The following is a 26,982-nucleotide window of genomic DNA, read 5'->3' as shown; positions in this document are numbered from 1 at the left end:
CATCCCACAGGGATTGTAAAATATTCACTTACTTTGAATCAGGGGAGCATCTCACTGGTGGTACAATATTCAGTTACTTTGCATCAAGTGGGGCATCCCACAGGTGGTACACGGAGTGTACAATATTCAGTTACTTTGCATCAAATCAGCAACCCTTGGGTTGAGTCAACCAAGCAGTCAACCATGGTGTTTGATGCAAAACCTTATCTTCTAACGTTTCTAGACAGGCATTTGTAAAACAAAATGACTCCTACTTAAAGTAGTCACAAACAAGGGGCCATTTTCTTCTCACCACACTTATCTAACCATGCATGTGTGCTGCACTCTACAGCACACAAAGTGGGAAAAGTTGAAAAATTAGTCAAAGCATAGTACTTTGTACTGGAAAGATATACTTACGGTATAAAATCTATGCTAGACTCACGCAGACACGTTTGCACACGAGTGTAAATGTGTGTAGGTTGCCCTAGGCAGTGTTAAAGTGCATATGCGTGGGAAGAGAGTGTCGTAACGAAGGAAGACGTCAGGGTATATGTACTGATAAGTGCTTTTGTAGTTTAATCAGAACAGCTGAGCCATCACAGGCAAACCAGTCGTAGCATCAACAACCACCAACTGTCATGCCCCAATGCTGTTTGATCATTTTGTCCGTGCAGTGGCAAATAAACTGATCCCGTACTGACTGGTCCGCAAAGTTTTTTAACTGGCCCTCAGATACCAACCTTCTCAAAGCGGTTATGTAAGTATCAACATACTCGCTGTTGTTTTGGTCTCGCAAAATAAAATTGTGTTGCAAAACCACCGGACTAGGCTGGACATCAAACCTAGTTTGAAGTCTTTTGACAGTATCTTGGTACTCATTGAGTCTCCTCACCAACAAGAAGAGGAAGAGGTTTCAAAATTTCCCTTCCCTCAAAACCTAAGGAATGAGGAAGATATTTCCTTCTCTCACATCTGAATCTTATGGCACCAATTGCATCAATATATGTCTCAAACACACCAAACCATTGTTTTCATTTGATGGGAGGGTCACTTGGAGTTTTCAAAAAGGGTGGGGGCGGCGATACAGCTTGCATATTGTAACGAAATGTGTAAAACTCTTTAAAACAAAAAGTGGTTAATATCGCACACACAAAAACAAATAGTTGAAGGTTTGACAAACTAGAGAGCAGTGCAAACATTTTTCATAATTCACTCCAAAAAATAGTCGACTTCTTTAGATTAACGACTACTCTTCAATTTTCAATGAGGCTTCAGTATCCCACACCATATGTATTGAGTTAGGATGAACAAAAAACAAGCATTTGCAATGCAATTGGTCTCGCATTTACACAAGTTTGAGCTATTGGCATTGTAAATGACAATGCCTTTTATGTACGTTTTAAAAACAAAAATTTAAAATAAAAGGCATTGCCATTTACAATGCCAATAGCTCAAACTCGTGTAAATGCGAGCCCAATTGCATTGTATATGCTTGTTTGGGTAGCCTGGGACCACGCCATGCAAGGCACTTCCGCAGAGGCTTCTGTACTATCCACACTGCCGACCCCCCCCTCCCACCCACCGCTCCTTGCACCCACCTCCCGCTGCCCACAGGTGTTCTGGAGAGGTATCATCTTTTGTGAGATCTATTCACACTGCCAATGCCTGGGGCAGAGAAGGCACACCTGAGCTCCAGTGGGGCAGAAACACAGCAGCTAAACTGTGCTAAGAGCCTCTTAGGGACACAAGGGTCTCAGTGACAGATAAGGGTTGGAAACACAGCGCCCTCAGTGACAGATAAGGGTTGGAAACACAGGGGCCACACACACTTCTTTGTCTGACAGACACCAGAAAGTGCTTGTCCACACAGCCATTTGGTTCTTTTCAAAGGAACAGCGCCCTCGGCACACGGGCAAGAAGGGGGTCCTTTTATCAAACTCGCAAGGATGCCTGGGGGTATGAGGTTGGAGAATGAGGAGGGGGCCAAGAGAGGAGATGGGAGGGAGTGAAGGAACAGATAGAGAAGGACAAGAAAGTTAGAAAAAAGGGGATACAAAGCGGCTCCTAGAAGAAAGGTGGAAAAGAACGGGGATGAGAGAGACAAATGAAGAGATGGAGGCAAAGGAAGAGTGAGTAAGGAAAAGATAAACACACAAAGCGGAACAAGAAATCAAAGTAGTGCAGAGAAAGTCCAATGGGCTAAGAAGACCCAATAGAGACGGAAAAGAAGAGAAAGCAAAATAAGAATGACATATAATTGAATAAATAAGAATGAAAGGGAGAAAGATACAAAACAAAGCTACCCTTGTTCATGGCACAGCATTAACATGCAGAGTGCATCCACAAAGACTGTGCCTTCGAATGTGTAGCAGCCTGATGTAACATGAACCCAAACAGCTTTCTAATCACCATAATGACGATATACCAAACATCGGGATATGCCACAACCAGCTCACAGCCCTGTCTCAGGCACGGGAGGCAAGGAATGGCAAAATAGAAAGAAGGTGCAGCTCCACATCCGGGCGGGGAGGAGACCTGGGAGGGCGAGCGCTGGCCCCGGCACCAAAGAGGAAGTGAAGTGCGGGAGCTGAAGTCCCGGGAGAGCAGCAGACAGCAGTGCAGGGCTCCCATGCCTAAGGAGGAAGCCCCGCATCGTGCTGCCAGAAATTTGGAGGAGCTGGAGTGCTCCAGAACCGCGCCGCAGCCAGCGACACCGGGTGAGTTTGCACGTTTCCTCTTGGCGGCGCGGGGGGGGCTTGGTCATGCCGGGGAGCCGGTCTTAGAGGCGCGAGTAAAATGAAATTCTGCTGTGATAGCGGAAAGGAGCACTTCGGTGCGCATTGACGGGCCGTGGAGCCCACGGCGGAGGGGGGAGGGAAAGTGAAAGTAACTGCATGAGGCTTACAAGGGAAACAGGAGATAGGCACAGCGCGTGAGTGTATGTGGTGAACGCGCGCGTTCACAGATCCAGGCCGACCTGCAGCCTGCACGTGTCCATCTCCTGTCTCCCTTGAAAGCCTAGTCGACAATAGATCTCGCTGGCGGCAGCGCTTCGCACTGCATCGCCAGGTGTGAGACCTAAAAACCACTTTGTCCATCTAGAAAAGAACAAACACCAATTTACTGCTTAACTGTAGTAGAAGAAGGATGACTGATAATATAGCTGTGCCATGCTGAAACCTTTGTGACGAACTCCCAAGCCGAACAAAGCAAAACCAGATTGCTGGTTTTGTAACAACACAATAGAGACAGAACGCGTCTCTGGATGCCTTTGAAACCAAGAACACTTGACGTCACAATAGAGACTGGACGCGTCTCTGGGTGCCTTGGTAACAAAGAAAACTTCCTTTGCGTTCCAGCCGGAATCCCTTACGCTCACCGTAATTGTGCCATCACGCCACTGTAGTCTATACGTCCTCAACATTGGTGAAACGCAAATCGTTCAATGGGTTTCACTGCTCCTTCTCAGCACGAAAATACCTCTTTGCCCCTTGCCTCGGATGTCCGATGTCGCCGATACATACTGCAGAAGCGTCTCACTTGAGCCAATAAACTCCACACACCGATCATCAAATAGAAAACGATGTCCTTTGTGAAGAAACTCTTGAGGCAGGCACGCTGGTCCGTGTTTTTTTGCCCTTCCTTGTCGCCAAAAGAATCCTCTCGTAACAAAGAAAGACACCAGGGAACAGGTACTGATAAGTGCTTTTGCAGTTTAATCAGAACAACTGAACCATCACAGGCACAGGAGTCGCGGCGTCGACAACCACCAACTGTCACACCCCAACTCTTGGTACAGAACACTCACACAGTGAGATTCTGCAGCAATGAACATTCCTGAGAAAACATAGCACAAGCTACTAAAGAGAGTAGTGCTTTCTGTTTGTAGATCTTTATTGTATGCTTGTAGATCCTTTTCCTGTCCACTACAAGATCACTTTACAAAATCAAAACTTGCAGAAGAGAATGGCATAATTTTCATGTTTTGTTAAAGATTAAATCCATAACCTGAACACTAATTCAATATCTCAATTTCTCCAAGTGCAATATTCAATTTACTGACTATAACAGTGTGTTCTCTTATCTAGCTCTCTCTTCCCCAACTATTCCACTGTTCCACTTTGGTACCCTTCCTCATCATAATCGAATTGTGAACTCCTATGTCCCTCTATTCTGTCCATATCCACGTTTCTGAGTCCTAAAGGTGATGTGCAATACAGTGTCCATGTTCCACATGAGCAAACTCCCTTTTACATGAGTTGTCCGTTTATGAATCATTGATTCTGATTTACCAGTGAACATAAAACCAAGGGCCACATGTGCTATTCTTTCATGCAACGTAGTACCATGCAGTAACCAAAGTTACAACTCTGAGATACGTGAAAGGGAGAGACTCGGAAAGGGAAAGAGGTGTAACCAGTACAAGCAGAAGAGGAGTGAGCCATCAATCATAATCGAGGGTGCACAGTGCAGTGGTCTGTAGAGGACCACATTTAGACCAACAATCAGAAACTAAGTGCCTCCATCTCGTATTCCATCTTTACAGGAGCTGGTTATAAGAACCTTTCTCCCTCCCAAGAGGATCACAGACACTGGCCAAATAGGGCCAAATAGGGATTCTTGTAATAGGATGTTACGGGCCGTCCAAAACGACTGTATTCCTATACAGGTGTGGCATACCGTAGCCACACAGATGTCCCTATTGGTCCCAAGTCATGAGGTATAGAACAGGGCCATACCTTAGGCATAGTACTCGGGACACGGCCAAAATGAAAAAAACATATACCACATCATTTAATTGTGAAGCATCAGAATGTACCAACAAGTTACTTAGCTTCAGTGACACTCTTTCTGGTGGATACTCTAACCACAGATTCCTCACTGACCCTCCCACCTCCCTGTTCAGTGAACTGGACGCTTTTCTATCTTAAAAGGAATTGGGGCTAAGCAGGCAGCTTGCATTGACCGAGTGCATGACAAGGCTGACTGATGAAAACATGTAGGCAAATGTCGCAATGTGCTTGGACTCATGATCTGTGGGTAACACATTTTGGTTGATTATACTAATGGAGGTCTGCACCACTAAGCTTTAGGGCAGCGGATGCTGTGTTGGGAAAGCTGTCTCCTGGAACAAGGCGAGGGTGCCAGGCAACTTGAGGATTGACAGGAGTTCCAAATCATGACTTTGCTCAAATTCCCAGTAGGATATCCATTAGGGCTTCACTGCAAGGAAGCAGAGGCACAGTGTGGATCTCGCCTGGCTGAAGGACCTCAATCAAAACATTTGTTTTAATCTTCATGGTTGGCAGTTAGAGGTCAAGTACATCTGTTGTCCTCTGTATCCCTAAAGCAAATGAAGCACTTTCTTCAGGTGAAATGACAGGAAAAACCAATCAAGTGTCTGGCAAAGTGTTGAGGACCGTCGCATCTTGTAAGACTTCATTACAGTGCAGTGTACTGCGGTATTAATTTGCCATCATCATATTAGTCGTTACTTGAATCTGTGCTGAAAAGGTTGTGAGGAACCTACTATGAGGTTGAGACAATGTGTCAGAATCCAAAAGGTTGCTGTAAGGCCAGTGCCCAGGATCATCATGGCATGGCCTCGGCTGAGGTCAAGATAAGTTTAAAAGCACTATTGAATTTGCGTTGTCCTCCGGCATCTAGGGCATGGACACAAAATCTGTGGCGTAAAGACTGAAGTCAGTACCGGAGCAGAACCAAGAGGGTGCAGAGGGTCCAATTGGCTCCAAGGGAGACCCCGTCAGAAAACCCCCAATTGGAGGCCCTTGAGATTCCTTGGCACCCAAAGGCACGCCAGTGGGTGACACTAGAGTGACACAAATATGCAGCATGGGTTCACAGAATTTTTCTATCTGCTGCGAAGAGCGCCAAAGGGAACAGTAACTCGGGCTGCATCAGGACCAGACTCCGAATTGGCTCCAAAATAGATCGAGTTTGGGAGTGCGACCAAGAGGCACATTTATGCCCTTGTGCGTTCTATTCGACTCGAGAGTGGCAGGAAGGGGTTGATTCTTCAGGTTTTTTTGGGGGGGGGGGGCTCACCGAGGATTTTCGACCGTGACAATGACCTGCTGCATGGGATGACTTTCTGAACTTTCGACTGGTGACAATTGCTTGGCGATGTAGAGCTTTGCATCACTGTGCCATATGACCGTAGGATTCATCTGGGTGATTCACTGCAGATTCTGAAGTCGTTTTTCGACCCCAGTAGATCCCATGGAAGTGGCTATGAAAGACTATAGTGTGCTGCAAGTGTGTCCCCTCATCAAGTTCTTGCTGTTCTAAAAGCCTGCTAGTAACCGCCCATCTAAAGTTTCGGAGTGTTTCCATCTAATACTTAACATGGACAGGGGGGGGGGGGGGGGTACAACACCAGACTTCATTTGCAGTCATTAGTCTTGATTTATGCACAGGATAAGGTCTTAGGCAAAGTAGCCTTCTCCGGTGTCTAAATTGCTGCTTAGTTTCTGGTGACCATCATTCCTACCTTCCCTTCAACAGCACACAATTTAATTTCAATGCCGTACATCATCCACAGTCTTGCCACTAGTGAGGTGAAGATCAACATGACTGAATGCGCCGAACTGAGTGGGGTCACCTCCAAGGCAAAGGGTAATTTGCAGTGGAAATCTTGGCACCACCTTAGCCTTTCTCCCTGAAGAGGGTAAATCACCTGTTGGAGTCCTTTTGTGGGTCTTTCCAATTATTGCTACGGTCATATGCAGTGGTCACCATAGATTGTGGCAAGGAAACACTACCTACTTGCTCCTTCTGGGAACTGATATCCTGAACAGGCTACCTAACATCAGGATATTTAGCATAGTATCTGGCACACTGCTATGACTGTATACAGCACTGACCAAGGACAAATATAGCAACCTGACCTTGTGTCATTCAATCAGGTCTCGCCAAAGAACTTATTAATGGCTTGGGCTGGGCGCTCCCACCCTCTCTTGTGATCTTAATCAGGTATCACTCCAGAATGGCTTTTTGTACAGGATCTACGCTAGCAGTCATAATCTCCGCTTCACAAGAGACTGATTCTCATAGCACATTTCAGCACAGGCAGGCTTCATCCATACAATCAATCCACTTAACAACCCACACGCCAGACTTCCCTCTGGTTGTTAAGGGATATTTTGGTGCTCCCACAACACCTAGGCTGAATGTATTGCTGCCATCTAAGGGGCCAGTACAACCACAAACCCAGATCATACGGATCAAAAAAGCACACTTAACTTGTGGTTATGAAGTTAGATCTGTAATTTACTTGAGAGTTATGCCCATTCTTTTTCAGTTTCCTGATCTCTTTCAAGTTTGATTATTTGGATAGGATTATTGTAAATGTCCTTGATTGCCCTCAAAGGGAAGTTGACGCTATAAACTTATCTCAAATCAATAAATCATTAAATATCCCAGCCATGTGTAAGTGAACATGGCTAAGTCCACCTCGCCCGGGAAACTAAATGCATAAAGACATCCAGCAATGAGTGCGGCAGCATTTTCTTGACCAAGAGTCTTTGCTAAAGTGTTCCTTCGTTGGGAGGTTATCAGAAGGAAGGAATATGAAACAAGCCACTGAGCACCCTTTTATGTCAGGTAGTGTTGATGTTGTTACTAACCATGCATTTTCCATGACAGCGATCGCTATTCCTTTGAGATTATGATTGGAGTACACGATGGAACAAGACAGGCTTGGGTGCCATCACACGATGTAGTGAAGCTCTTTATTCAAGATAAGGCATCTTCGAGTTCTTATGAAGAAACACAAAATAGGACAGTTGGCTGGTCACTGATGGGACCTAAGCAATTCCTATGGCCCTTTATCTGGAGGGCAGAACAACATCCAGAGATACACTAAGCAGATTGCAAATTATTCCTCACAAATAAGAAAGGTGTTTCTCCAAACTGTGATGAAGTACAACCTTCCTCGCTACACCTGCTCATCTCATTTGAGCACGGAGTTTTCATGATATCTTTCCACCAGCTGCGATTATTCGAAGGATTCTCTACAAGGTGAAGATTTTGAACCTGGACATAAGCGCCTTATGCCCAGAAAATGGATTTCTCTTTTTAATCTGATCCTTCTAAGCCATTGTTACTTATCATGCTTCAAATCAACTTATTTAGTTAGAAAGAAGGGGAATGTATCGCCAACCTTTCCCACTAGTGCGGAGTAGTTTCATAGAATTTAGAGGATGCCCACCTGAGCTTGTCAGACACGAATAGTGTTTGTGCATGTGGAGCCAGGGAAACCTAGACAACCGAAGTATTGGCTCTGCTTTTTTTTAACACTAGACCCATGAGCATTACAACTCTTTACAACCTTTCTCAGAACTAACTCTTAATGATGCTGCCATTTCAACATGGAAATATTCTTCCTATTTGGCGAGCTTCAAGTTCCACCCTCATATGGTCCAGATTTGCTGTTTCAGGCCAAAGTAGTATGGGAACAAAGACCTCTTTCATTCCTAATGTTTGGCTCAATTTTCAGAACCAAGAACTATATCTTCCGGTAGTTGAACTTATACCTCATAGTCCATGATCTTGGGAAACCATATAAACTTTAAGTTTTATTTGACATCTGCCATTTAAATGTCTGATCTTATTTATTACCTACAATGTGGTTACTCCAGGAAACAATATCGAGAAGGAATGAAGGCAGTATTGGGGTATCTCTGTATATACCTATTGCTAAATTTGTCAATCGGCTGCTTTGGTTACCTTGCATGCCTTCAGTAACTTACCCACTTGATGGATCTTCACAAAAAGATTACTGAAACCGGTTTACATGAACACTGGTCTGCTGTATGTAGTCTCCCCATCAAAGCACTGTGAGAGCGTAAGAATCTGCTAGGAAAGGAAAAGAACAGGAGTATACAACAAGTGATCTTTCTCTCTTCTTCTTCGCAACAGACCCCTCCACCCAGCCAATAAATTGCCGTACTGCAACCTTTCTTGGTAAGGAAAACATATGTTGGGAGTGAGCTGGGATGGCTGGCGGCACACTAGGTGAGGCTAGTGCTCAAGGAGGGAAACCTTGCATTGGGTGCATCTGAAAGACATTAAAAGCATCGTTTGGAAAAGCCCGATTTCTGGTTCTGCATTAAGTACGGGATGTCCCAACCATTTGTGAAGTATGGGGAAGAACTTAGATTACTGGAATCACGATGAAGGAATTTTCCTAACATGGGTGTTTTCTTGATGCATATCAAACCTGAATGATCAGTATACAGATTTTACAACAGTACTTTACCACAAAAGTATTCTTTTAACAATGGTTTTAAGTGACTTAAGCATAAGCATATATATATATATTTTTTTTCCCCACTGAATAAAACCAAGATTTAAGGGACGTTATAGATAGGTGTTGAAAAAACAATTAAATTCACTCGTTAGTTAACAGTTTATTATGTGCCCCCACCATGCACTGCTTATGACCTCATATTACAGCACTCATGACATGTTAAATGCCATCATTGGTGAGATCTAAAATGACGGAAAACAGCACCGTCATATACACTGTAGATACTGAGTTTTCACATGAGGCTCCATAGAAAGTGAAAGAATGCCTGTTTATAGTTATATGGTGCAGTTTTTACAAATCACTAAAGCTGGGGTGCAAGTATTACAAAGTTAAAGGTTGAGGACACTGGATGTAGGTTGCAGAGGCAAAGTAGGTTGTTTCTTAAAGCCAGAGTCTGATTAAAAAAATCTGTAGAAAAGGCCAGAACTTCTGCTAACAATTGACTGCCACCAGTGGATATCTGGGCACATGAACATTTCTATTATTATGCAGAACTTTGCTGAAGGATTGGAAGCATTGCATATTTTTCAATAATGTAATAGTGTCCCACATAGAGATGCATTTTCTCACACCGGTGTTTTACATATGGCTTACAGGTTGCATGCCTTTGTAATGTATTTTAAGAAACTACAGAGGGTTGTTCATAGGGCATGGCAGAAGGTGTCTTTTTTTCAGTTACAAAAGCATATAGGATCAACCTCATGACTTAACATTGCAAGTCGTGTGAAGTCTTTAAGACCGTAATCCTGTTAAGGTATATAGAAAATTGGCCACAGGTGTAATGTGTTGATTTACATCATGTCCACAAACCCTATAGGACACTGCAGCTGCTTCCGTGCAGGTAACAGCGGTGGGGCCGTGTAAGGGAGTAATCCTAGGCCTTACGCTGATGGAAAATTAATTAATTTAATTTTCCCTCACACGGCCTCACCGCTGTGTCCATTCGAGTTAAGCTTCAGTGGCAGCTACCACTGAAGTACCGTCGTACCGCACAAGAGGCTTGTGCTGGATCTCACTGGAGTACCCTTAAGACAACATTTTTATTTTGGCCTCAGGAGGGCTAGGTGGTCCCTTTTTCAAGACAAAGGGAAAGAGTCATGTAATGGTGGACGCAACATTTTGTTCCAAGTTGCTGCCAGCCAATCAGACCACTTGGTAGTGTGGGACCAGTTCTAAAATGGCTGATGGCTAACACACACCAAAAAAAGAAGAAACTTCCTCAACCAATCAAAGTCCCTCTCTTTAAACATGTTTATACTGAGGTACAACCGTTCTGATGTATCCAACAACATAATGGATTTCCACCAAATCAAAATTTTAGCCAAGTACTGACGTTTCTGCCAAATTTGATATAATTCGAATAAGCTGGTTTTTCTGTATCGGACCGCAAAGTTTCCTATTTGAATCAACATGGGAAATCAAGGTTTTGGGACCACCTACTCAACAGATCTGCGAGAAACTTTCCATTCCATGTAGGAGTCTGTGACAAAAACCATAAGGTTGAAACAACACGTTATAACTAAATAAATCATACTACCTCTTGGGAGTGCAATCACGCAGGGCTTATGGTGGGATCTCTAGAGGCACAACTGGATTGTAATATATATATATATATATATATATATGCAGAAGGCTACAAACACCAACCAGTTGCACACGAGTGGGTGCACACCAAATCGGGGGTGTGCCCGAGTTCCAAATTAGCTCCAAAGTCCCAGGAAAATAAATCCAAAAGGAAGGTAGCACACTCAGGGGAGGTTTCACAGAAGATTTAATAGGGTTTCCCTATTAAATCTTCTGTGAAACCTCCCCTGAGTGTGCTACCTTCCTTTTGGATTTATTTTCCTGGGACTTTGGAGCTAATATATATATATATATATGTATATGTATATATATATATATATATACACACACACATACATGTGTGTGTGTGCTAGTGTGTATGTATATATGTGTGTGTGTGTGTGTGTTAGAGTGTATGTATGTATATATATATATATATATATATATATATATATATATGTCTGTGTATGAGTGTGATAAACTATCATAATACAAAACAATGCGTTGTAAAGGTGTGACTGATGTGTTGTAATGTAACATGTTCACATGTGGTAATGTCTGTCATTCTAAGAATCTTGGGAAAACAAATGGTCTTTTGGAAAAGGTCTTAGTAAACGCATCAGAAGACATTCAAAATGTGGACCCAGAGTAGGCGCACATGCACGTGTCTTTAAGGAATTGCAACTGCTTCATGGACTGACAAAGACATTACTCTTCTCATCCAGTCAACAGACAAAAACACAATACAGCTTTCAAAATGCAAGTATTTTTAAAATTTGATTCAAATACATTATATAAATAATTCAAGTTGTTTTTCGGTGCCTTGATCAAGGATTCATAACTTTACAAACACATTACCGTAAGAACTTGTCAAACAAATTCCATCAAAATAGAACTATGGCTTCTATTTAAAATTACAGTATATACATATCACAGTACTTCCATTGTGCAAAAGGTGTACTTAATACACAAAATAAGTTTAAACACTGTACAGAAAAGTACTCTTTCTGCAGTATTGGTATAATAAACAGGAATATAACCTATTTCAGTAATGCTTTCTGAAAAAAATAAGTGTCCACGTTCATAAAATTATTACATAAACTCCAGCACCGAAAGGAAATTTTCTGTATAAAACATAGCTATCCAGCATTGGTTATGTAGTAAAAAAATACTTGTAATATCTTGCTTAGGTCTCTGAACTATGTTTACAAATATGTGTGCAATGCTAAATGCAGAAGAACTTCAAGTCATTACAGAAACAGACATATGGACAGCAGTTCACAGAACTTCTGCCCCAACATCAAGTTTTCTTTGTGGGATAGAAACAGCACCCATGGACAATTTAGCAGCACTGGTTAGATCCGAAGGAGACGAACTGGCACTTGAAGTCACACCTCCTGGAGTTCGGAAGAAGTTCTCCTCGATAGGTTGCGAGCCCTTGGGAGTCAGTGGCAGCGAAGTCTGTTCAAACAGAAAAGAATAACACCAAATTACAGGAAGTTCAGATTTTTATCTATACTTCAATTTTGAGCATAAAACAACTGCTGGTCAGAAGGCAACTAGATCAGCTTTCAGCGAGGAATGGCTCTCAGACATTGTACACCATTAGACAATAGGGACATTTTCTTAGGGTGAAGAGGGCACTACACAACGAAATGTATTTAAAAATGGTTAACTGCTAACTACATTTCATTTCAGGTCATGTGCCACTTCTTTGCTGAGCGCCCAGATTTTGATAATTTATGTTTTCCTTTCACGCCACTAGGGTTTTACATCGGAATTTTGGATTTAAAAAAAATCTGAATTTACAATGATACCACATTTTTATTTAGGTTCCAGCCAATATATCTTTCATTCAGCCTATCTTCTCCAGAGAAATACAATGAAATGAAAAAGACACAATGACAGTACCGTCATGCTACAAAATATGTCTGGAAATGTGCGTTTGGAGAGCCATCAGGTGAACATGACAATCACATGTTAGCAGCTCCTGAAGACAAAAATCGCTGTGTATCTGACTAGAGTTAGGGGTCGACGAGAGCGGAGCTGGAACAGTGAAATATTTGCTGTACTTCCCAATAAGCTTTAACACTGGCCTGGATTATTTACCATGTCCCTGTGACGTAATCTCCGGGCAAACATTTTTCTGTGGTTTTTATGCTATGTACTCTAAGAACTTTCCGATTCCCTTTCTAAGGAAACAATGTAATAAGAACTTGAGGGACGCACTGAATATGCTTTTATGGACGAGAAAGAAACCATTCTTTCTTTCACCAGGCTATGGCAGCTGCCATAGCCTGTCCCACAAAAAATACTTTACAAGTCACCAGTATGGTCTTAAAACTGGGGACTTTGCATTGTATTTGCTTTCCAACGCTAAACTCCTTTATCAAAAAAGTAATGCTAAGCAGCACATGACGCTGCTTTACATTACTTAACGCCATCAGGCGTACCAAGGGTGGAGCATGGGCGTTCCCATGCAGCCACTCAAAATTTCACACGCTAAACCCAATTCACTAACCAAAGTATATTGGGTTTAGCGTGAGAAAACTATGCCTCTTTTAAAGTAGGGGCTTGGAAGGAGAAATGAAAGCATTTCTACTTCTATTTCTGACTTTGTGTTCGTGCTGCCTGTGCAGCACGCATACAAAGTGGGAAAATCTTTGCATCTGGTCTATGCCTGGTATGGTATTTGTACAAGAAGGGTACCCTTCACGTACAAAACCAATGCTAGACACACACACACACACACACACACACACACACACACACACACACACACACACACACCCTAGCACTATGGCGTGTGCATGGTGCAATCAGTGTGGGCACAAGGGAAAAGGGAGGAGAGACATATTTTTGAAGATATGGCGCACTCCTACTTTTCAGGCAACGCATCGCAGTCTTGCTGGGGGCTGCACTGCATTTAATGGAGTTTTTATAAATCTCCCCCTTTTTGTTTTATGCACTATTGTTGGGAGAGAGTAATTTTAACCATTGGATGTTTTATACACATTTGTTTTTAACATTTTAATCTTTTATTGTATGTATATAACTGCTCTGCACTTTCATGGGTACTACTTGTATTCGAATAAAGCATATTGGACTGATATGTGGGTTCTTAGGGGGTAGTGGTATGTAAGCTCAACTACGCTTTTAAAATGGTTTTAAATCTCCAAACCCAAAGAGATAAACTGCGGAGTACCCGAAGGATCGTTGCGAAGTCCAAAATACCTCAATGAAAAAGTCTCCTTCCACATACCCAGGAGAAACCTCTGCTTTGCCGACCTCGCAGAAACCCAGCGCATCCACAGAACCAGAGGGGGTGGTAGAGCCTTTTCCTACAAGGCCAGGAACAAGTTTCCGATCAACATAAGAGGCTCCCCTACTCTGCATACCTTCAGGAAGAGTCTCAAGACCTGGCTCTTCGGGTGACCCGCAGCTGCACCCCCTCGCTGTGAGACCCTCACGGGTGAGTAGCACGCTTCACAATTTCCTGATTGATTGAATGTGTAAATCCTTTTCACAGTGATCTTACATAAATCTGAGGCGCAGCAGCTTATTGTGCCACGCTGCATCTAATAAACACAATGTTCCCAAGTGGGGGGCTGTAAAAACCTTGTTTCATCCAGCAGACTCGTTCTTGCTTTCAATCGCCACTCCTGTCCCGAAGAAACCACGGCAGCGCAGGTTTGCGTTGCCTCTGGTCTGTACTCGCAGCAGGGTTCCTTCCACGGCCTTGGTTTATTAGATGCAGCGTGGCACAAAAACTCACTGGAGTAGAAGTGGGGACACTACCGATACCAGAATGCCATGCAAACGGCCACACCCACTTGTGCTGGTATCAGAACTGATTTAAGAGTGCCCCGCAATATGTTTGTGCACGCCAGCATTTTCCAAGCCTCTGAAGAAGTGATCAGTCATGAAACGCGCCAGGCGGGATTTGAGAAAGAAAAGAAGCTGTGCCCCTTGTTTTTCCCCAACAGCAAGCTTTCATTACATTTTGAGCAATATTCCTCCTGCGTGGGCTCCTTCTGTTGTTGTGGCAACGATTGATGGAGCTATATATATATATATATATATATATATATATATATATATATATATATATATATATATATATATGGAAAATGCTACTTACCAGTATGCATCGGTTCTTGGCATGTAGAGCAGCAGAGTTATACACTGTAGCATAGATCCAAAGAACTTTTCAAGACAAAAACAAGTGCAAACATCCGGGCCCAATGCTAGATGGTGATCTATGTTACAGTGTGTAATCTGCTGCTAATATGCCTCGAACATATTTAACAGAGAAGAGAACCGTGATAATATGAGGCTTCCAGAAAACCTATGCGGTCTGTGACACTGCAAAGTAGCATCTATAACTGAAATAGGTTAAATGCATAAAGTTCTAAACTTCGGGTTCAACTGAAATCTATATCGGGAAGATCCCAAGTTTCAAATATTTATTGGGGAGCTGTACACTTTGAATAAAGACAAAAAGCTACACTTTGTTAACTCCTCTGATCAGCAGTAACAAGAAAAAAACAAGTTACTTCAATGGAGCTTCTTAGAACATGTCCCTGCAAACCTAGGAACAACCAACTTTTGGCGAATTTAGAACACTTTCGGTGACATGAAGTCTGCCTCCATCTCCAACAAGACAATGTGCAACCTTTTCTTTTTCTCAATGATTCAAGTAGACTCAGCAGCCATACTCAGATAAGTTAGTCAGCTGTGCATTGTTGGACTACCCTGAAGGTATTATGTATCAGAGTATTCCAATAAAAAGAGGATGGAGCTGCAGAACATGGCTGAAGCAAAAAGAATAGGTCTTACGTGTTTATAGTGAAGGTCCCCCACCCGCCCTTCCACAAAAATTGAACGTTAGTGAGGGTAAGCCTTACCTACAAGACATTAGCATACTGGACAGAGTCAATGTTGATCAAGAACCTGTCCTACAATATGAATTAATACTTTTTTTTTTAACTAGCAGTATCCAACCCATCAAAATTGCTAGCAAACTAGATTACCTACAGAGGATACCAAGACTGCGCCCATATCATCGACCTGTTTAAGGCATCAATGCTAGTCCTGCTCATTCCTAAAGCAAACACCCTGAGCTAATTTGGAAATGAACATGAAGTCATCGCTTTTCCAAAATGTTTATCTGAAGTAAGGAAGGTACCCATCATAAAGATTGACAGACAAGAGAAAAACTCCACTAGTCAATCTGGCATGCTAGGCGTAAAAAAGTAAACAGCTAAAGACACTAATTCTGAACATTGCTGCAGGCACCAGTTAGTCCACATCAGCCCAAGCCTGGACAGGCCTTTACAGCAAGCATTCTTATCCTAACTTCTCCCTGATCTTTCAGTACCCATCTGTCATGGATTAGTATGGACAGTTCTAGTCTTTTGCTCTTCAGATGCTGCCACAAGGATTGCGCTGAGACACTAAATTACATTTTATCTATGTCTTACACCTAGCAAATTTTTTACTTTCCCAAATATTCTGGGTCTGGAGTTAGAGTAGGTAATGAGCAGTGTGCGTGCCCACAAACCCTACGCAGTCCTGAATGTGTCACTGAAGCCAGCAACTCATTGGATCATTTGTCTGGATATGGTCTTGGCCCTACATGGTGGTCAAGAGCAGTTTAAGCAGAGATATTGAAGTAGGAGACTGACAGCTGCCTCAGATAACAAATATTTTTTTTCTCTCAAGTTTAGGGGCTCAGCCAAAAAATAACATGGGGAGAAAAATACAGTAACTTTAAAACTCCTGCATAAATGTGCATAGACAACCCTATTTACAAGTCAACATAAATGTGCATAGACAACCCTATTTACAAGTCAAATGTCAGAAATAACCAAGAAAAAAACCTGAAATCTGAGTTCTAGTTACCAGTAAAATAATGATCATGTTAACCAATGCAAGCGACAGAACAAACACAACAAGCCAGTTTGCCACATTATTTTAAAAACTTGCACTTGCCAATGATCTAGTGACATACCTGCTGTAGAGCAAATATTGTGACTGGCTGTCCGGTGAAATGACTATGTGCAGGTAAAGGCGAGATGTGTCTGAACAGTTGCCCATGATGCACACTCAAATCGTCAGGCATAGGACTGTTTCTCTGTGATGAAATTATAGGTCCAGGACTGGAGGAAACATGGCCCCCAGGAGAAAGCAATCCCATGTTCTGCAGTGTGAAATTTAAGATGGCTGGGCTCGGGCTTTGAGGGGCAAGAGGACTGGAGCCCAGCGGTGTACTTGCACTGTTCATCATGGGCATGGCTGCCAAAGATGATGGAGAGACCATCAGCTTTAAAGGAGTCATGTGAAGAGAAGGGAAATTAAGAGCCGATAATTCAGATGCAGACACTGGAATCACACCTGGAGGGAGAAGAGAACAAAAGTTAATTCTAGTAGGCCGAGCTAAGGTTTGAACAGTAAGTACCACCAAAGACAGACACCTTCCCCAATTACACACCCGCAAATGGAGAAGTGGGGATCGTATGTTCTGAAGACAGCGTTCCATTGTCTCTTCTGGAAAACACAGGATCCTTCCCAATGGATGCGAGATGAGCCAAAGGAATAAGATATCCAGATGGAATCAGTGTCTGGAATACAAAGAACACGTGACTGGCAGCTCATTATCATCCAGACTTAGTCCAGATATTGTGGAGTTTTACTTTGTTGCCTACCACGTCTACTCAAGAAACCTCCACCACTTTTGCTCATTTTGTATACTCACAATCGCGCATGACACCTGAGGGTAGCATGGCGCTTTACAACAGGTGTAATCAATTAGTCAAGTAGAAGCAATTCAAAGAACAGTTTTGTACTCCATATCTCACATTTATTCAGTTTGTCAGAAGAGTGAGACCACTCTTTTCACATTCCTAATATGCAACGTATTGGATTAAGTGAAGTACTGTATGCGGTAATGATGCACTTTAATTGGCTTGGAGGCTTTCCATTGTTAATGCATTTGATGAACAATGTATGATGTTTATTTTCTGTGAAACATTCTTTGAAGTACTATGGTATATTTAAAAATTAACAGGGCATACTGTATTTGTTCTCACCCCCCATGTAAGAGACCTCCAATGGCTCCCCATTCAGGAAAGATGAGAGTTCCTTAAGCACGTCTACAAAGCCCTCCACGACCTAGGACTTGCATTTCTCAACCACCAACTGAACTTCCACCAACCCTATAGACACCTGCGCTCCTGTTAGTTTGCCCTCGCACACCCGCCCCCCTGCATCGGTCATGGCTGCAGAGACGGCCGCTCCTTCATCAATGTCAAGACCTTGAACGACTGTCACTCCCAGCTCCATACAGCCCCCTCACTGGCAGATTTCAGAAAGAGACTCAAGACCTGGTCTTCGTCAGAGGCCCAGAGCCCAGATACCCCATGGGGTGACTGTGCTGTACTTTACTAATGCTGTTTGAATGAATGATTAACATCACCTCATATTTATTCTACAATTATAATTTTATCGATATCTTTATACCTAATTTGACATATGCTTGCATACTGCACTATATATGAAGATATTTTGACACATTTTAGGTTAATAATGCACTCAAAATGAAAAGCAAACCTCTCATGGCACATTCTACAAAATGTGGAACATGGCAACAATGCAGCAAATATTATTAGAGAATTTGCATATTTGTTTTACTGAGAGTGAAGTGGGAGGCCAGAGTTGCACGATTCCACATCTCATTATGAAACAAGCTGTAGTCACAGCACTCATACATAGAGGAGAGCGCTAGGATCAGACACGTTCTAATGCAAAGAGATGTGCCATCTCTGAAGAGCAAGGGGACTGAGATAGAAAGACAAACGCCTCGTGAGAGGTGGAGTCCACTGAATGACGGAGCTTGGAAACCGAATTGCAGCATAGGGTATTCTATTAAAAAACATGTTTCAATTATGTAGTTGACAAGAGAAATGTCGACTACATAACTGGTTACTGTGATGTAACCTACTAGTAGCACCCATAAAAGGTCTTCCAGTAAAGGTAAAAGAGGATTCAAATATTAACATGCTTGTTACTAGTATGAACCTGATATTGTGACAATGGGCCCAGGTAAAACCAACCAAGTAAGCATACAGCCAACTTCAAGTGGAGATAAAATAAAAATGAAGATGACGTGCTTAATGACAAGGCTTATCGGGACAACTACCTAGGAAGGCCGCAAAGAATGAGCCGCATTTCCACCAGATCCATCTAAGAAATATTATGCCCTTAGAGGAATCCCAGCGTTGGCCTTAAAACTCTGCTACCTATGTTTCTTCAAAATGGAACTTTACATGCTGGCTTTTGACTGAATTTCACCCAGTTGAAAGGTGGTGAAGTAACATCTGATAGAGTAAATCACACTTCTGTTTTCTAGCTTGTTTGAACCAGTGTCCATAGTGGCGGTAAAGTCAACTGAGGCACCCTATATGAATCTCTGATCAAGAATGAAGCCTAAACAGCAGACTTTCAAGAAACGAGATTAGGAGGACATCCATGTGCTGCGTCAATGGAGGTGCACAATAATTAATTCCAATAGGAGTTGTCCGATATGCACAAGGACATGAAGTCCTGTGCGGCTCATACACTCAGCCCAATATGAAACCGGTAGAGAAGCAGGAGAGGAGCATCTTTAACTGTCACAAGCAGTGTACATTTGCTTTATAAACTGGTCAGCAGTTGTAGTTGCAAAGAGTTCACGCTTGTCCAGTAGGCAAGACGGTACACTTGCTAAGAGAGCAATGGTCACCAAAGCTACAAGAAACCCATTTATGACCTGGACACATTCACATTTTTCGAAAGGGTGGAATCCTGAGAAACCAGAGGCTAAGATAAGTACACCCCTAGGACAGAGATTTTAGCGCCGAACCACCAACAGAAATCAAAGCACGTGCACTCTTTATGGAACGCAAGTTCACCTACCCCTGATAAGTCGTCACGTGTTCCAGTATCGCCTTTCAACCGCTTGCTACCACAGCTGTCCTCATGTGTTGGGTACCTCTTACAACACTTCTCTTGGGCACCTTCGCTAGTCGCAGCCTGCTCCTCCGTAGTTGAAGGCGGGCTATCGGCGTTAGTCGTGCCATGAGATGTCCTGTTCCCGCCTTCTGTATCAAGTGCATCTTGAGATTCAGGGCTGGGGGAACTGGTAATCCCGGGCCCATTAGTGCTGGGTACACCATGTGCTCCAAAGAATGGACTCTGTGCAGCCATGGCTGAGAACTGTGAAGGGTGTAAATAAATTGCGTACGGAGTGCCGGAGTGAGTGTGAGGTAGCATTACGGGCACTCCTCGAGAGAAGTCACTGTTTATCAGAGGCAGCAGGCTCGGAGGCTGCGATCGAAGCCCCGCCTCCAAGGATGACGTACTGTTTGATTTTGGCAATAATTTTGAATCGGAGGAGGCGGACTTACAGTTCCGTTTCATTTTCTTCTTCAATCCCCTGTAACAAAACACAATATATCCCAGATTAGGTCTATGCAATTCATTCAATGAAGGTAGGTAAAGATCCAACCAGTAGCGTAGAGCATGGTTTTACTTAACACGTTTTGGAAATATTTGTAAAGATTCATCAAAGGGGAGAAACGTTATAAACAGGGGAAGAAAAAAAGCTTTTCCTAGTGACAAACAAACATAACTATATATCAGGAAACTCGCGTAAACTCCTCCAGAATGAGACGGGCACGGAGACCAGCGCTTGTTGCTCTTAAAGAATTTTAATGCATTCAGTCAGCACAACACATTTCAGACAATCCTGGTCTTGATCACAAACGCGCCGCAAGAGCTCAGCTTACATTTATACTCATCTCATGGTGCATAGACTTAAAAGACATCCTAACATTCAATAATACCCAATAATAAAACATACAACTGCAGTGAGAGGAAGGGTTAAATTGTTACTAATACTACACTGTAAAATACAAAAAGTGCAAAGTGGTTCAAGTATCCAGGATAAATTAAGTACAAGTGCTCGGTCATAATACTGAATCACAGGACTCAATAAATAAATCCGGTGAAGTTTACCTAATTCAAATCTTATTCAAGGTTTCTCAAACCTATATTTATAGGTTTGCTGAGAATCCAAAATACAACCAATATACGGAATATTCCAGATTTAGAGCGAAAGGGATTCCTATTTTTATCTCCCATGGAATCCTCCCCAATTTTTAGGTTTCGCCCTGGGCGTTGCAACTGCGCAGCAGTTGCTCCGCCCACGGCGAAATCTCATGATCCTACATATGGGCTTTGGTTCCGCCTCTGTCTCCCATTGGCTAGCTCCATAAATGGAGGCTAGCCATTGGGAGACAGAGGCTGTCAATCACGCTTTCTTGTGAAAACGCGATTCGGGGGCGTTTCTCGGTCTTTTTTAAAGTCCCGCCCCTTTGTCCTGGGCCGCGCTGTCATTGGCTGCCGGCCCGGGACACCCCCGTGACGTCATTCCCCGGGCCGCGCTGTGATTGGCTGGCCGGCCCGGGACCTGACTTGTTTTTACATGTGTATTATGTCCAGCTAGCACGCTTTCAAAATGAGCCATCGCCTTATTAGATGATGACATGAAGCGAAGAGAAACAGTGTAGCAGAGAAAGAAACTGACACGATCTAGAAGCAGTGAATGAAAATCAAATGGGCGTTGTTAACCGCTGGCAAGTTCTGGACTGGTATTTATTTTATTGTCTAAAATGAAAATTTAGCGCGGGTATAAAGTTACACAATTAGGAACACTTTTACTAGATATAAACGCGGTGACTTATTTCGTTCCTTAAATGAGAATGCTTCTACGAATTTAGGAGTTGTGAATCACCCAGGTTAAGGAAAACATTATGAACTCTGGGGTTGCTACTACAGTCACGAGCACTGCTCCCAGCCCCAAGCGAGCACGAATTCGTCTCTTTGCATTACTCTTTTAAAGATGGCCACCCGAGCTGACAAGGTCCTTCCGAGGAACGCTCGGTTCCGATGTTGAAAACAGCACGGGTGGAAACGTGGTGCGCCGACTTCACAGTTCCGGTTGGAAAAGCTTCGGTTGAGACGGTTCTGTGATGAGATGCGACCGCTCGCTGCGCTCAGGAACCTCAGCCGAACCCTGCGAGTCGTGCTCGGCTGCGGACGAGCAGAACCGCGCTACCTCCACCTTCCGTGTGGTCAGCAAGGACCCGGTAGGGCAAGAACCGGAGCGCCTTGTTTGTAGCACACAGCTTGGAAATAACAATGCTTTAGATGGCCCCGTGCTGCCACTGCAGCTTCACGCCTGCATAGTTATTCATGGTCGGCACAGCCAAGAATGTTCTCCTTCCTGAAATGACACTTTCCGCTTGTTGATTGTGTTTTTCATGCCAACTGCATGTTGCATTATGGGAGTCGTAGTATTGTAATTATGGGTTTAAAAATCCCAGCAGGCAAAGTGGTGTTGGATAAAAAGACATGATCAGTAGCATTTCTCGTACGTGGTTTGGATGTTGTCACCAGTTTGTCTCCACCCGGAAAAGATGCTGCACTCGCTTAGTTTTTGACCTTTCGAGATCTTTAGGGCTCATTGACGTCAACAGCCTCTTCTGACATAAGTTACCCTCTTAGTGCTGTGGATGGAAGGAGTCATTTAGGCGGCCATGACATACACACTGTATTTATTTGTACCAAATATAGTGTATGGTTGGATGTATCATACGAGGATCACTTGACACATCTGAATGTACTTCTTACATTAATTAACTAGATTAGATACATGTTTTGAGGGTCACGTTAGGACGTGCAGTTAGGTGGCCAGTCCATCTAAAAAGGTGTCTGCTGTCAACTCCAAGTTGGAGACGCATCGAATTAGTACATGTGGGTTTAATGGCTGGTTGAACGGGTGTCATTTACAAGTTGAGTGGGTGACGTTCTGATTCCTTGTACATGTGTGGCTTTGGGGATGGGGTATCTCGATGTGGCAGGGTGATGTGCTGTGCTGGAGTCTGGCACTGGTGTATTATGTTAATGGACACTGACAGAGTAAACAATCCATCGTGATCAACCCGGATACTTACCAAACCTAAACACTCTCCTTACTAGTGGGAAGAGAAGAAATGCCCTCCGCTTTGCAGAAGAAAGCTGAAAATGTAGACCTGTAAAACTAGAGAAATGTACAGAGTGTAAGAATAAGGGTAGGAGTGAATGAGATACATGTGCCAGGATTAGTGGGAAGTTATGGAAAACTGTGGTTCTCTGTGGACTCAGTCTGGAAAACAGTAGTAAATATGGTGGCTATCTGATTCATCCACTAACGTTCAGATTATCACTCATGGAAACAACCATAGCCAACAGTGCCAGCCGGTTTTCCCCTCTCCACAATCCCCCTCCCCCCGGCATCGGCATTTCCCCCCCCCCCCCCCCCATCGGGACGCTTACACGTTTTTCACACGGTTGGTCTGGGCGAGACATTCATTCGGCCCCCTTCCTCTGGCACTCTCTGCAACCATGGTACTCCAGCGCGGAGAGCAAATCCGGCCCGGATGCTATAATTTCCATGACTCCACAATGATTGTGATAACCATCACGCTCATGTCCTCGAGAACAGAGTGAACATGAAAGATGCCCGCGAGCACACAACACCGACCTTAGTAAGGGTTTGTTGACATTGTCTTTAAAGGAACCCTTGATGTTTTACCTTTCTTCATTGATGGTATGCCTGACTTTAAGTGGTTTCCAGCTACGGGCTCAATTTCCCTCCCCACCTCCCTCTTTTTTCCTTGTAACTTGTTTGTGTTTATTGTTCTCTTGTAACTGATGCAATTAATGTATCTATCCACATTTATGTAAAGCGCTCTGATACCTCCGGGTCTAGTTAGCGCTATATAAAACTCTAAAAAAAAAAAAAGCGTCTTTTTTGTGTGTGTAGAGTTTTATATAGCGCTCACTAGACCCGGAGGTATCGGAGCGCTTTACATAGATGATCTTTCATTTGCGATCTTTTGTTGGTGATGAGCCGCTTGGAAGTCCGGCTCCGCCTTTGCCTTCCTCCCTCCCCTACCAAAGACCTCTTTACTGGAGCATGAAAGCGGGGCCTGGACCGAGCCACCCTTCTCCCGGCTGCCACCTCACCCGCGCCCCTCTCACCTGCCGCCCCCTCCTTCTTCACTGGCGCCGCCCCCACAGTGCCATTTTCTTTTGACAAAAATGATCAATCCACTCAGCCTGTCTCAGGCCAAAGATTTGTCGGACGACTTCGAGCAAGGAAGAGGCATATATAACTTACATATTTATTCATTCATTCGTTCTTTCATTTGTTTATATATTTATGTACAATAAAACCATACATGGCCAGCAGCCCCATTGCTGTGGCGATCAGACAGGATTGTGGCCGTTGTGGAGGGCTTTGCTGGACTTTACTTTTGGGTTGTGTAAGAAGCTGGACCCTCCCATCAGAGGCCGCTCTGCCCGAGACAGAGATAATACCGGCGAGCAGTCACATTGAGGAGAAGAACCCGGAGGAGTGTGCAGGTACGGGCATGAGTAATCAGAGCAGAGAAATAGCCTTCTCTGGGGGGGGGGGGGGGGGGGTGGCAAGAAGTAAATCGTGTAGGCTGGGCTTTATGTGGGATGAAAAAAAATGGGGGTCTCTCAAAACAGCGTGGCCAATATAATTAAGGGCGCGGCGTAAAAACATGTAAACTAAAAGTCTGTGCTTAATAGTATAGTGTGCCGCCCGGCCTGTATTTTGCTGTTTCTGTCATTACACCCAGATATATGATAAAAGTAACATATATACAAGTCGAGACTGTTGACTTTGTCAATAGTCATTCGTTGCATAAGATAAATAAGCAGCAACTATGGGTTGCATATAATCAGGGCTCGAGTCGGGGTACCACGCAGGTGGACTGCGTCCCCCCACTTTTTGTACCAGGTGAACGCCGTCCTGCCGCCAAACAGCTGGACTACACTCTTTGGCCTCTCTGGGACGAGATCTGAGCTCACAGCACACTTCTCACGCGCTGCTGGATTCTCAGATGCAATCGCATCTAAGGTATGAGCGAGGGGAGGCAATGAACCCGATGGTGCAAGCCACCTTTCGTGACGTCACTTCCGGTTGTGACGTCACCTTTGATGACAGCGTCCCCCTACTTCTTTTTTGGAACTTGTGCTCTGCATATAATATTGGAAAAGCTTCGACTTAAAGCCCTGGTGACACCAAGACAATGTTGTTGCTCCTTTATTTCAAAAAGAGAAGGGAAATCCAGAGAGAAAATTACTCTCTTTAAAGGATTCCCCTTCCCCTACAACGCTCACCTGGCATGACCTCATGCCGTAACTTCTCCACTAGTGAGAAGTGAGCAGTGTGAGCACGCATACATCAATGCTCAGCTATTGCCATTGTAAATGACAATGCCATTTATTTATCTGTTTTCAAAACCAACACATAAATAAAAAATTTGTCATTTACAATGCCAAAAGCTCTAACTTTTGCAAAGGCGAGACCGTTGCATTGTAAATGCTTGTTTTTTAATGAGAACACAAAATTATCAGTACAGGGCATTCATCTCTACAACAAAACCAAATTGCCATATGTCCAATGTACAAAACACCACTTTAAAATAACTGCGCCTATATGTCACCCAAAGTGTGTAAGGAAACTTAAATACACAAGGGGAGGGGCAGTAAAAATTCCCAAAGGGATCTTATACGGAAAGAATCACATGGAGAAAATAACCCCATTTGTGTAGGAGACGAATAAAATCTCAAGGTAAGAATATCAAAGAAAAACCTATAAAGAAAGTTGTAGAAATCGTAATCCATATGAGCCCATTGGGAGCCTTGAAATCTAGATTATTATATAAGTGTCTCCAGGTGTCTAAGAATCCTCTCTATTGCCTCCCCGAAACCAACTTGGAATGAATCACAAAATATCTGATATTACAAGAGTAGTGCTGTTAGAAATACCCTCTGTTAGAACCTGGGGTAGCCTGGCCTAGGGCAAGACTAACATTCAGAGGCACAGTGTAAAGGTTGCAGACCACCCAACAGTAAAACCACGCAATAACACTCAAAAAGAAAACGCTACACCAAAAATGTGGAAAAATAAGTGCTGCTTTATAAAAATAAGATACTCTTCAGTTTCAAATTATACAGTGTAAGATATTTTAGGTTATCTTAATATCGGCAATCACATTTCTAAGACTGTTAAGTAAATTACTAAATCATTCTCTTCAGTACTCTTAATCTTAATATTCAGTCACCTTTAGCAAGTAACTCCTTTCTTCTGTCAAACAATTGATTAAGTGCAACAATTCAGCTTCAGTTGGAATCACAGTTCAATACCGGTCAGTTTCAAAAGGAATCACAATTCAGTACATTACAGTCAAACTAAGAGGATTCAACTACTGAGCAATTGACTAAAGGGGAACAGGTTTATGATCTCAGTTAACCTAGATCACCCTGGCCAGATTATAGACAAAGTAGGCCTCCTCCCGGTAGCCAGTTCCAAGGTTATCACCAAGAAGAATAGCTGGATTCACTCCTCCAACACCTTGATATAAGGCTCCTCAGATTTCTGTCAACCTAGAACCCTTGTCGTTAACTGTGAGGGTGTTGGGAATCACCTCTGATAACAGTAATTCTCTCTGCCTGAAAAAGGCTCCCTGGCATCCGTTTTCCCACACCCCCACTCTCCTTACTTTTGACTCAAAGAGTTGGGGTCGTCCTGCGCCAGGCTGATAGAAGAACAGCAATGAAGGGGGTCGAGGAGCTGAGGCTGGGGAGGCCCTCACGCCTCGCAACGCTCCACAATGCTCACTCTCCCGCTCCTTCCTCCCCACTCGGGCCAGCTCCTCTGCGTGGCGCTCGAGGGGAAGGTTATGCCTATTTTCAACTGCCCACAGGCCACTCTCGGGCCTCTCCGTTTCCCCCTCTCGGCTCGGCCAGCTCCTCTGCGTGGCGCGCGAGCAGAGGGAGAAGGCGGGACTCTCCCTGGGTTCCCTGAGGCGGCCGGCGCTCCTTCCGATGCTCGGCGGGGCCGCTTCCCTCTCCGACCTGCGCAGTAGCGCTCGCCCTGATGATGCTACACTCCGCCTACGCTGCCAGGAAGGAGGCGTCCACCCGGG

General features: G+C 43.7%; 1 protein-coding gene across 5 annotated transcripts in view; it reads right to left on the bottom strand.

Moving 5' to 3' along the window:
* Window positions 1-11,626: 11,626 nt before the first annotated feature.
* The window catches only part of E2F8 (E2F transcription factor 8), a 64,516-nt gene continuing 49,160 nt past the window's right edge, over window positions 11,627-26,982 (bottom strand). For all 5 annotated transcript variants that reach the window (XM_078684235.1, XM_078684233.1, XM_078684234.1 and 2 more), the window contains exons 10-13: window positions 19,832-20,351; window positions 17,370-17,499; window positions 16,890-17,272; window positions 11,627-12,337 (exon numbers count right to left, since the gene is read on the bottom strand). In XM_078684235.1, coding sequence (XP_078540361.1) covers window positions 12,155-12,337; window positions 16,890-17,272; window positions 17,370-17,499; window positions 19,832-20,351 — 1,216 coding nt within the window. In that variant the 3' untranslated portion in view covers window positions 11,627-12,154. The remainder of the gene's footprint in view (window positions 12,338-16,889; window positions 17,273-17,369; window positions 17,500-19,831; window positions 20,352-26,982) is intronic.

This window comes from Lissotriton helveticus, chromosome 3_2 (assembly GCF_964261635.1).
Source record: "Lissotriton helveticus chromosome 3_2, aLisHel1.1, whole genome shotgun sequence".
Classification (NCBI taxonomy): domain Eukaryota; kingdom Metazoa; phylum Chordata; class Amphibia; order Caudata; family Salamandridae; genus Lissotriton; species Lissotriton helveticus.
The sequence above is the reverse complement of the archived record's forward strand: the minus strand, read 5'-3'. Positions and strand labels throughout refer to the sequence as shown.